At 23.5% G+C, this 13,144-nt stretch overlaps 1 protein-coding gene across 1 annotated transcript in view; it reads left to right on the top strand.

The window, feature by feature from the left end:
- The window catches only part of LOC117169241, a 139,152-nt gene that overhangs the window by 120,431 nt on the left and 5,577 nt on the right, over positions 1–13,144 (top strand). Inside the window, exons 5-9 of the mRNA XM_033355511.1 lie at positions 3,832–4,026; positions 4,215–4,324; positions 7,255–7,421; positions 8,017–8,172; positions 8,393–8,541. Of these exons, the coding sequence (XP_033211402.1) occupies positions 3,832–4,026; positions 4,215–4,324; positions 7,255–7,421; positions 8,017–8,172; positions 8,393–8,541 (777 nt within the window). The remainder of the gene's footprint in view (positions 1–3,831; positions 4,027–4,214; positions 4,325–7,254; positions 7,422–8,016; positions 8,173–8,392; positions 8,542–13,144) is intronic.

Raw genomic sequence — 13,144 nt, 5'->3', positions numbered from 1 at the left:
GCCATCCGAAAAACTCCCGAGTAGCACTTTGTATTTAAATCAGTTTTGTATCCTCCATTTTGAATTTAGGAATTTTGACTTTAGATTGGAAATCAGCGACCCAAAAAGCCTCGATGTAGCAATTTTTAGACAAATCGGTTATGTTTTTATAATTTCAATCAGCCATATTAGATCTGCTATTTTAAATTTTGAAAATCTAATTTTTTTTAATCAGCGACATGAAAAAAAACCCCCGAGTAGCAATTTTTATATAAGTCGGTTTTTTACAGTTTAAATACGCCATTTTGAATGTTGTAATTTTGACTTTGGGTGTCGAAATCAGCGACCCAAAAATATCCGATGTAGCAATTTTAGCCAAATCGGTTCTGATTTTACAATTGAAATCGGTCATAATGAATCCACCATTTTTAATCTTGAAATTTAGACTTTGGATTTTCAATCAGCGTCCCAAAAAATTCCCGTGTAGCTAGTTCTTAGTTTAATCGCTTTTTGTGAGCAACTTTAATCCTCCATATTTAATCTGCCATTCTTAATTTTGTAATTTTGGATTTCAAACAATTATCCACCAGTTTGAAATATGAAATTTGGAGTTGGACAAAATCAGGGACTTTGAATCAGCTATTTTTTTTAGTCAAATCGTTTTTTAAAACATTTTAACTCCGCCATTTCGAATTATATTGGCCATATTGGATCCATATTTTGAATTTTTACATTGGATTTTAAATCAGCGATAAAAAAAAACCGCGTAGCTATTTTTTAATAAAATCGTTTTATTCAATAATTTCGATTCGTCATATTGAATCCGCCATTTTGAATTTTCAAATTTTGACTTTGGATTAGCATTGTGAGCCATTATGAATTTTTTAACTTTGATTCTAGATTTGGAATCAGCGAACAAATTTTGAAATTGTTTTTAAACATTATTTAAATAATAAATAATTCCTATAAGTTATAAAATTATTATAGCATAGTGAAAAAATTGAGCTTTTTCTGTGGAAAATAGTCAAATTCTGAATTTTTTAATGAAAATTGTTGAAATATTTAATATATCTTTGTAAATGAAAATTGTATACAAACAATGTGCATTTGTTTATAAATGTTGTTTAGACAATTTTCAAATAACATCTTTTAATGAACATCAATCTGTAAAAATAACTTTTGTTCACTAATTTATTTGTAATATAATAATTTTTTTTGTATTGTTTTCACCCACTGGAAATTGTGGATAAATGTGAAAAGCTTAAAAAAAAAATTCTTCTGAAGAGTTAAAAAAATGTTTAACATTGTTATTGAATAAAAGTTTGACCAATTCCTTTATAAAAAATTCAAACACCCAGATCTTTTTGAAATTTGAAAAGCTTTCGTTTAGAAAAAGTGTCCGAATCGAATGAATAGTGTTGACAAAAAATTTATGTGTTCACAGAAACTTTTTTTTTGCTCCTGTGCACCGATCCATTGTGTCCAAAACAGAAATACTCAATCCTACACACACTGTCATTCACATACGATAGTTTTCCTGTTTTTATGTCTGCGGTCGAGAAAAAGTAATATTTCTATTCTTAGTAGAAACCAGAAACTTTTTGATTTATTCTATTTCTATGGTGACTGATTCTTTTCAGATACTCAATTTTTTATTTACCGAGTCACGCACGCGAACGATTTTATTCGGTCACGTTCCGGCAGATAACAATGTTCTTTGTTTGGAATCTATTTCTCAGAAAGCTGTGAGATCTAGGATTCTAGGCCCATGATTAAAAAAGCTAATCTTTTTGGGAGGTCGATCGAAAAAATTTGTTAAAAAATTCCAATTTAGTGGAATCCCTCTTCTTCGGCTAAAGATCATGGAAAGGTTTCAAACAATCGTTAGGAAAAGATTAAACCGGAAACCGTTTATGAATAGACTTTAAAAATTTAGGAAGTTTAAAATAGTAAATTGTTTTCTTTTCTTGTGTAGCTACAAAAGACGTTTTTAATTTTTCAATTTAATTTTAATTATTTTTTATAATGTTAGCATGAAATTCTACAGTGGATATTGATTAATTGAAAATTGTAATGTATTCAAAAAATTAATTAATCTAAATTAATGTAAAATTATTTTATTTCAAACGCTTTTAATTTGAGATTGTACAAATTGTAAAAACTTTTATTTGAAATTCTTGAATTTCAAGCGCTTCTAATAAAAAATTCTATTCTTTACAGCGCTATTAATTAGATTATTTAAATTTTGACATTTAAAATTAAACTCATCATTTTTAACATTTTAATTTAAAGTTGTATCATTTTAAAGCCTAAAAATTTAAAAGTTTTTATTTCGAATATTTTCAATCAAAATTGTGTTGTTTAAGACGCTTTTAATTGGAATTTTTACAATTTAAATGATTTAAAATGTAAAGTACTGTTAATTAACAATTGGTAAATTTCCAACGCGATTGATTTGAATCCCGTCTAATTTCTAATATTTTAATCCAAAATTTCTATTTATAATATTATAATTGTTTAATTTCGAAAGATAAAAATGTGAAATTTTTTGATTTAGTATAACTTTGTCAATCCAAAATTTAGTTTGAAAATGTAAAATTTTAAAGGATGTAATTTTTTCTTTTTCAATTTAAAATCTTTTTAATGTCAAACTTTAAAATTTCAAATGCTTTTAATTTGAGATTGTACAAATTGTGAAATCTTTAATTTAAATTCCTTAATTTCAAGGTTATTTATAATACATATTTAATAATTTAATTATTAAAAATAATTTATAATCATTTATAATTTTTCAATTTCAAAGGATATAACGATTTAGAGTTTAGTACTTTTGCAATCTAAGATTATTTTTTCAAATGCTTTTACTTTGAAATTGTACAATTTTAAATTATTAAAAAATTTCAAGTGCTTTCAATTTATAATTTTTTATTTTTAAACTTTAATTATTGGAATTTATCAAATTTATCATTTTACAATAAGAAATTTTTCAAAATTGTATATTTTTAACGGATGCACATTTTTAGTTTTTCGATTTAAAATCTTTTTAATGAAAAATTCTTTAATTTCAATCACTTTTAATTGAAAATTGTGAAATTTTTAACTAGCCAAATTTTCAAGAGGTTTCAATTTATATTTGTTCAATTTTAAAAGGTATTAATTTTAACTGGTTTTTTATAGTGTTTCAATCAAATTATTCAAAATTACACGGTTTTGAAGGATGTGCATTTTTGGGGTTTCGATCAAGAATTGAAAATTCTTTAATTTAAAAGGCTGTTAATTTGACACTGTCTGCTAAGATACAATATCAATCGAAATTATTGAAATTTTCGCACCTAAAATTTAATGTTGACTAAATATTAATAAAATCATTCAAAATTTTACGGTTTTGAAAGATGTACATTTTTTATTTTTATTTTAAGAACCTTTTTACTATAAAATAATTTTATTTCAGACGCTTTTAATTTTCGAGATTGTATAATTTACAAAGCTATATTAATTTTAAATTGTCGACTAGTTTACAATTCAAACCTGAAATTATTCATATTACCTACACTTAAAATAAAAAATGGTTTAAATATTATAGGTTTCTAATAAAAATTGTAATACTGAGCCGTTTAAATTTTTATAAAATTGGTCTACCTTACATTTCAATAAAATTATTTTAAATTGTACAAATTATTCAATTATTGATTAGGAAATTCCAATTTAGTTGAATCTTTCTTTCTCAGCTAAAAATCTTCGAGAGGTTTCGAAAAATCGACAGGAAAAGATTAAACCTGCAAATTTTTTGATATAAACTTTTAAAATTCATTGGAAATTAAAATGAAAAATTTTCTAATTTTTTTTTTGCAGGTACGCGAGACGTTGGAGCAGCCCCAATTGCCTATGAATATTGCCCAATCGCTGGACGATATCATTTCAAATACAACATTAATGAGGGAACCGAAGAAAAATTCGAATGCAATTCGTTTTCATCGGATTTCGACACCTGTCCAGTTGGTTCAGTGATCCACTTGCAATTTAAGCGCTGCTCCTTTGACAGCTTTGGTAACGATTTTTTAACAATAAAAAAATTTATTTATATTTTTAAAAATGAAAAAAACTTCGATTTTTAATTTAATTGATTAATTTTTTTCTTGTAATAGGATTTTGAAGACTATTTTATTTTTTATATCCATATATTTTATATTTTATATTAGTTTTAGTTTAACAATAATTTTTTATCGATTTTGCAGATATTACTTTTAATTGTTTGGGAAGCTGGGACGGCCCAAATGGAGCACGATATATAGCTTTGGAAGACACCAGAGAAGGCGGAGGATTCAGACCACAATACCGTTGTGGAGTAAGTATAAAATCATCAAGATTTTTTGCATTTCAATTATTTTCTCATTGTCCTTTTTTTCAAATCACTTTTTAGTCAATTTTCTTTAAATATTTGTTTTTTTTTCTTCCGCCTTAGTAAAAATTAGTAATTTTTATTCAATCAAAAAATATATTTAAAAAAAGAATAAAAATATGTAAACAACTTCAATTTAAATCAATAATAATCACTTTATATATTTTTATTATTTTTTGCGCTCAGGTTTCTTTTCTAAAATTGGTTTCAATAATCAATTCTTGAATTTTTTTGAATTCTTTAGAATTTTCTTGAAATCCAGTGAATTCAATTAATCTTTTTTCGGCACAAATTTTTTTTTATTGTTCTGAAGATTTTTTAATTCACCTTGAATTCTTATGAATTTTTTCCGATTCTTATTCACTCTTATTTATTTGAATTTAATCTAATTTTTTTTAATTTTAAAAAGTTTGTTCAATAATTCCTACCTAAATTCTAATTCATTTATTCTGAATTTTTTCTAATTCTTTGGAATTTTCTTCAATTTTTGTAATTTCCTTGGAATTCTTTAAATTCACCTCATATCTCTGAATTCTATTCAATTCAATGTTTTTTTTTTTAGTTTTTTAATTAAGTCTTTTAAACTCTTTTTGAATTAGGCATTTCATCAAATTCCGTTGAGTTCCTTTGAATTTTTCTAAATTCACTCAAAATTTCACGAATTAAATGGATTTTTAAAATATTTTTTAATTATTTTCAATTCACTTGAATTTTTTTGTTAAATTCATATGTAATTTTTATGGACATTCCCGAATTTGTCACATTTCCCTTAAAATAATTTCCCATTTGAATCCTTTTGAATTCATTTGAAATCTTTTGAATGTATTTGAATTTATTATGAACTTTATTTAATTTTTTAGGATTCTCTTGAATTCTTTAGAATTTTCTTGAACTTTTGTGAATCTTCTCTGAATTCTTCTAAATTCTAAATTTACCCAATTCTACTAATTTCAACTGTTTTTTTTAATCTCTTGTCGGCTTTTTTAATTGCGCCTGCAATATTTTTTAAGCTCTCCTTGAATTCTTAGACATTTTATCCAATTCTTTTATATTCCTTTGAATTTTCCTAAACAATTGAATAAATACTGAATTTTTCAAATATTTTCAAATTTGGTCTAATTCGTTTTGATTTTTTTTTTAATTGACGTTGAATTTTGATGACTTTCACCGAACTCGTCATATTTTCCATAAATTCCTCTTAATTCACTCAAATTCTATTAAATTAATTGTTTTTTTTTAATTTTTGATTTATCGACTTAGATTTTTCGGAATTCACGCCGAATTCGATCGAAATTTTTTATTTAAAAAATGTACAATTTACTTCAGTTCCTATCAATTTTATCAAATTCACTTGAATCGTTCGAAATTCACTTTAGAATTAATAAGAAGAATGCATTTCTTTTATTTTAGGACTTTTCCAATTTTTTTAATTCTTTTGAATTTAACTGAATTCTGTTAAATAAATTCTGAATTCCTTAAAATTAATTCTGTGTTCTTTTGAATTAATTCTGAATTCTTTTGAATTCATTGTGAATTCTTTTGAATTAATTGTGAATTCTTTTCGATTCATTCTGAATTCTTATAATTTTAGCTTGAATTCTTTTAAATTATTTGGACCTCTCTAGAATTTTCATGAATTTTTTCTGAATTATTTTCAATTCCGCCTGAAATCTCCTAAACTCTTCTTGAATTATTAGGTATTTCGTCATATTCTTTTGAATTTCATCGAATTCTTTACATTTTCCTCAAATTTGATTTAATTTGTCATTTGTTTGATTGATTTTCTTCAATTCTTTTGAATTCTTTTGAATTTAACTGAATTCATTCCGAATTCCTGTGGTTTTATCATGAATTCCTTTCAATTCTTTGGAAATCGCTTGTATTTTTGTAAATTCTGTATGATTTCTTTTGAATGAGTTCAATTTGATGCCAATTTTTTAATTATAAAAATGTTCAGATTCCTCAAGTTGTTATGAATTTCATCAAATTAGTATCCAGAATTCTCTTGAATTCTTCAAAGTTCACTTGCATTTTACTGAAATAAATTACAGTTTTTTTAATTTATTTGAATTATTTTGAATTAAAGTGAATTCTTTTTAATTTATTCTGAATTATTTCGAATTAATTCTGAATTCTGAATTTCTCCAATTTTTTAATTCAAAAGAATATTAGTCACTTTTACCCTTAAAGAGCACACTTCCGCAAAATTACATAAAGAGCATACTGGGTGTAACGTACCCAACGGGTATTGAAACGCGTGATGTGCCGACGGTATTGGATAGTTTTTTTACATGAAAATCAATAAATGATGTTTAATCTATCTAGTTTGATGAGAAAAAGTTCCATAACAGTTTTTGAAATTCAAAGTAGTTAAAAAATTTCTTTCAGGAAAAAAAATTTAAAAATGACTTTTTTCACTCTAAAATTCATAACTTTTTAGGTTTTTGATATTTTTACTTAAAATTTTACTTGAATACTTCCGAGATGCGGCGCTTCAAAAATAAGATTAGTCTTATAGCATTCGTTCCAAAGGAGGTATTTATTCTAAAAAATAAATTCTTCAATTCAATGAAAAATGAAACACCGAACTTTGCGCGATTAAACGATTTTATTGATCTTAAACTGCACATAAAAATGATAAAAATCAAAATTATGCGAAAATGACAGGTTTTTATGTCATTTGTTAATCTGGCGCCATATGTTCCATTGTCTTGAATTTGGTACGTTTTGTTAAAGCGCAAATAAGTCACTGGGTAATATACACCCAGTATGCCCTTTAAGGGTTAAGTCAATTTTAGTCACTTTTCAATTTAAATCGTAATACTTCCAGTCTCATTTCCATTTCTATTTCTAATTTCTGAACACAAAAATTTCAGCTTTACTACGTCGACACCAAAAAAGGAAAAACTTATCTCTCCTTCAGCAGCGATTCAAGCTGCAATCAAAATTTAATGAATGCCACAGGTGGTTATGAAACCTTGGTACTCACGAAGGCTACCAATCAAAAAATAACACCAAGTTATGTGAAGAATCACTTATCCTCGTGAGTTTTAAATTTACTTGAATAATAAAATTTTTTTTAATAAGGCATCATTTTACCGAAAGAGAAAAATAGCGAATCTTGAAAAATATTGAAAATGTACTTATCAAAATATGGAAAATTTATCGAAAATTTACGAAATTTCAAATTACCGAAATGATTAATTTCCCGAAATTGTATAATTACCCAAATTTTCAAATCACGTATTTTCTAAATCGCAAAATTAGTAAAGTTCGGGAATTTCAAAATTATTAACAAAAATAATGTTTAATATTTCTTATCTGTTGAAATATTTTATTTTATAAAGTTACAAATTTGATGTTTAATTTCTAAATTTGTCTAATTTTGTAATTTTTAATTAAATAATGTTTAAACCCTGTTAAATATAAACAATCGCCCTAGTTTTATTTTTTTTTCTCGGAAAATTCCATTTTTGTGGAAATTTTCCATTTTGTTATTTAAATTTTCGGTATTTTTCAACATTCTAGATTATTTGATCCCAATTAAAGTATAGTTTGAAATAAATTGGTTACTTTTATTGATCTGGATCTATTTTAATTATCCCAGGGGACTGTAAAATTCAATTACTTTTTTCTAGATTTCCGAAATGGGCACAGGGGGAATGGGAGGAATCGTTGGTCGTTGATGGAACAATGACTTTCATCGATCGAAACGGCTATAATAGTTTCACATTTATAGCCGTCGATTCGAATCACGAAACTGGTCGATACGTTGTCTATTCCAAGGATCATTGGTACGAATTAAATTAATTTTTCTCTTGAAAAAAAAAACAAAATTCGAATTAAAATCAAGTCTTTTGCAAAAAAAAAAATTACCTTCACTGGGATTCGAACCCAGTCGCTTTTCGGGAAACGAATCCCGGCCGAGTAAAATTTTCGAAAAAAATTTTTAAACTAAACTTGACGAAATGATTAAATTAAATGAATTTTTTTGTTTTGTTTTTGTTTTTACAGTGAAAGAGAAGCTTTTGCTTGTATGCTGATGAGGCAGAGAAGTGAAAACGTAATGGAATTCACAACAGGGTTGCTATCGAGTCCCATTTATCAGCCCTATTTGTGCGAGGATCCTAATTTGGACAAACCAGTTTGGATGACGCAAGCTCGTAAGCTTCTATTTAATATTATTAAAAATGAAAAACGCGCGCAATTTTTTGTTTTCTTTTGTTTTACACAATTTTATAATTAAAATAGAAAGTATTAATACAAATTTTTGCATTTTCATCGTCTCTAGTATTTAAAATAATAGAAAAGAAAATCAATGACATTTTTGATAATTATTTATAATTATTTTGTGTCGACAGTCAAATTGTTGCAGTTTTTTTTATTAATTTAAAGAAAATTAAACCACGGAATCTCTCAGAATTTTTTTTGAAGTCGATCCTTATTAGTTGAAAATTCAACTGTTTTTTTTTTTTAATTCATCTTTTTGGGTTTAAAATTTAATTTTTTTTTTGGTAGAAAATTGAAATATTTGGTTTAAAATATTTATATTTTTGTTGAGAATTCATATTTTTGTGTTGAAAGTTCAAATTTTTCGTCGAAAATTTGAATTTTTGGCCTGAAAATTAAACTGCTTAGTTGAAAATAATTTTTGTTTGTTTGTAAAAAATCAATTTTTCAACTGAAAATCTAAAAAAAAATCTTCTTAATTGAAAATCCAACTATTTTGTTGAAAATTCATGTATTTTGTTAAAAATTTATATTTTTTGATTGAAAATTCAGTAGTCCAAATAAATTTTTGCCTCAGATTCATAATTTTACTTGAAATTTTCACTATTTCGTAGAAAGTTACCTTTTTTTGGTTAAAAATTAATTTTTTTTCTACTGAAAATCTAACTTTTATATTTTATAAAAAAATGTATCTCTTTAGTTTAAGATAAGAATACTTTATTGAAAATTTAACTCTTTTGTAGAAAATTCATTTTTTTGCCTTGAAAATTGCTAAATTGATTAGAAATTTTTACTTTTTATTAGAAAATTATATTTTTGGGTTGACAATTAAACTTATTTATAGAAACATCTTCTTTTTGGTTTAAAAATTCAACTGCTTATTTAAAATATAAACAAATTTGTTGAACAATAATTTTTTTTTAATTATACTCATCGTTTCAGTTGAAAACTCATTTTGCTTTTTGAATAAAAAATCATTTTTCTGACTGAAAATATAATTTTTTCATTTTTGAGTGAATATTAGGGTTTTAGTTGAAAATTCAACTATATGGTTGAAACTTACACTCATTAGTTTTAAAAAAATTGAGTCTTATATTCATAATTTTAATTGAAAATTTCATTATATAGTGGAAAAATTTCTTTTTTTGAACTGAAAATCGAACTTTTTCATTTTTATTGAAAATTTATATTTTTAGTTAAAAATTCTACTATTTTGTTAGTCATATTTTTAGGTTGAAAATTCCACTCTTTTGTAGAATATTCTTATTTTGCTTGAAAATTCAACCAATTTGCTTACAAATTTTTTTTCTTAGATTCACCTTTTCAATTGAATATTTATCTATTTAGTCGAAAATTTCACTATTTGATTGAAAATACGTTTTTTTTTTTAAATTCATCTTTTAACCAAAATTATCTTTTATCAATTCTTCTAAGAATTATAATGCAAACATATAGTTAGCTAAATTTTTATAATTGAAATATATTAATCTACTTAGTTGTAACTTAAATTAATTGTTAAATAATAAATTCATTTGTCTTAGATTCATCATTCCAGTTGAAAATTCGTTTTTTCATTAAAAAATATTATGTTTTTAACTGAAAATCTAACTTCCATTTTTGGTTGAGAATACATCTTTTGAGTTGATAATTCAATTTTTTGTTTAAATTCATATTTTTATGTTTAAAAAAATATATAAAATATTCACAATTTCAGTGGGAAATTCGTTTTTCTTTTCGAATGAAAACTATTTGTTAACTAAGAGCCTATACTTTTTCATTTTTGAAATGAAAATTTATCTTTTTAGTTGAAAATTCAACTATTTTCTTGGAAATTTATATTTTAGTTTGAAAATTCCACTCTTTCGTCGAAAATTCGTATTTTACTAAAAATTCATCTATTTGGTTAAAAATTATGTTTTCGAGTTGAAAATCTAACAAATTGGTTAACAAATTATTTTTTCGTCTTAGGCTCATAATTTTAATTGAATTTAATTGAATAATTTTAAGTACTTTACGGAGAATTTTATATTTTCGAATTGATAGGAATTTATTTTTTCACTAATAAAAATAATATACTTATAATTCCAAAATTTAAAATATTTTTGAATAATATTAATTATTAGAATACAAAATTATCAAAGCCTATCAATTAAAGAATTCTTGAAATATTTTTCAACCATTTTTTTGTGACATACTCTTCATGAAAATATTATTTTCTTTAATATTTAAAAAATAAAAAATTTCAAAAATAAGTTGAGGAATTCTTGAAAAATTAAACTAAAAATAAATTGATTATTATTAATTAAAATTGTGAAAAATTCAATAATTGATGCAAAGCCGTTTTTGAAGTTTAAGTTTCTGAAATACTATGTTTATAATTACACAATTTAAAATGGTTTTCAATAATATTATAAAAATTGTTTTCATTCAAAATTATTTCTGTAAACGTAATTTTTTTCCAAAATCAAACTATTAGTAAAAAAACAAAATTATCAAAACTTTTCTGTTCGAGAATTCTCTAAATATTCCTCAGCCATTTTTTGTAGATAAAAATAATAAACTAATAAATAATAAATTGTAAATAAAAACATTTTGAAAAATTAAACAAAAAAATTTATTTATTTATAATGAAAATGGTTTAAAATTAAATAATTATTGAAAAGCCGTTTTTGAATTTTAAATTTCCAAGTTGAAACGGAATTATTATTTTTAATAATAAAAATAATACGATAATCCCAGATTTTTTGAGATTTTATAATAATAATAATATTGAAATTTGTTTAGTAATTAAAAAAAATATTGTTAATACTTATAATTCCACAATTTAAAAGCTTTTCAATAAAATATTATTGAAAATGGTTTTTTTGCGAAAGAGTGGAAATATAGGCCTAAAAATATTATTTTTAACAAAATATTTGAATGGCATTTGAATGGCAAAGATAGGTTTTCAGTTTCAGAATTTTTTTTATGAAATAGTGAAATTTTCAAGTAAAATTATGAATCTAAGATAAAAAAATTAATTTGTTGCAAAATTAGTGTAAGTTTTAAGGTTTCAACTAAGTTTTAACTAAGCCAAAAAAAAAACAAACATTTTTAAACAAAAAAAAGCTAATTTTCCATGTAATAATGAAATTTTAAAGTGAAATTATAAAATGAAGACAACAAAATTAATTTTAGTTAACAAATTAGTTTATGTTTTAACTGTCTATTTCAATTTTAAAACCAAAAAAAAAAACATTTTTCTGTAAACAAGTTGAATTTTAACACGAAAAATATCATATCGACCATGAAAGAAAAATATATCAACCGAATTGTTAAATTTTCCACTAAAATAGTTGAGAACAAAAAAATTATTTTTTTAGTAAATTATTTGAAGTTTCAACTAAGCAGTTTAATTTTCAAACCAGATAGAGGAACTTTTAAAAAAAGAGATAAATTTTCAACCTCGAAACATTTTTCGGTCGGAATTTGTAAACCAAAAATTCGAATTTTCTACGAATGAGTTGAATTTTCAACACGAAATTATGAATTCTCAACAAAACAGGAAACTTTTGGAATCGAATATTTGAATTTAATACAAAACAGTTGAATTATCAACCTAAGAAGATGAATTTTCTACCGAATTGTTGAATTTTGAAGCTAAAATGCGAGTTTTCTTTTTAAAAAATTGAATTTCAAACACGAAACTATGAATTTTAATTTAAAAAAAAGAAATTTCAAACCATTTATTTGAATTTTCTAAAAAGAAAGTGGAATTTTCAAGCCAAAATACTATTTCGATGATAGTTTAAGAAATATAGAAATATTGAAGAATTTTTGAGTTACATTCTTGTGATGAAAATAATTCTGTTAATAATGAAAAATCGCTTTTGAATCTTTAATTTCCGAGTTGATAGGATTGATTTTTTTTTAAATAATGAAAATAATATTATTATAATTTCAGATTTTTCCAAAACCTTTTATTTTATTATTTATTTATTTTCTTTTTTCAAAACCTTTTAGATGAAGAAATATAGAAATATTCGACAATTTTTTAGTGAAATTTTTTTCATGAAAATAACTTTTTTATATTTCAAAAATAAAAAATTACAAAAATTAAGTTGAAGAATTCTTTAAAACTGAAAAGAAATCGCTTATTATTCATGAGAATTGTTTAAAATTCAATAATTATTGAAAAGTCGTTTTTAAATTTCCGAATTGATAGGATTCCTTTTTTTTTAAACCTTTTATTTTATTATTTTTTTTTTTTATTTTTTCAAAACCTTTTAGTTTAAGAAATATAGAAATATTCGATAATTTTTTAGTGGCATTCTTTTGATGAAAGTATTTTTTTAATATTTAAAAAATGGAAAATTACGAAAATTAAGTTAAAGAATTCGTTAAAGGTTGAACGAAAATCATTGATTATTCATGAAAATTGTTTAAAATTCAATAATTGTTGACAAGTCGTTTTTGAATTTTAAATTTCCCAATTGATAGGATTGCTTTCTTTAACCTTTTATTTTATTATTTATTTATTTTATTTTTTCAAAACCT

Source organism: Belonocnema kinseyi, chromosome 3, assembly GCF_010883055.1.
Source record: "Belonocnema kinseyi isolate 2016_QV_RU_SX_M_011 chromosome 3, B_treatae_v1, whole genome shotgun sequence".
Classification (NCBI taxonomy): domain Eukaryota; kingdom Metazoa; phylum Arthropoda; class Insecta; order Hymenoptera; family Cynipidae; genus Belonocnema; species Belonocnema kinseyi.
This window is presented reverse-complemented; position numbering and strand designations above follow the sequence as displayed.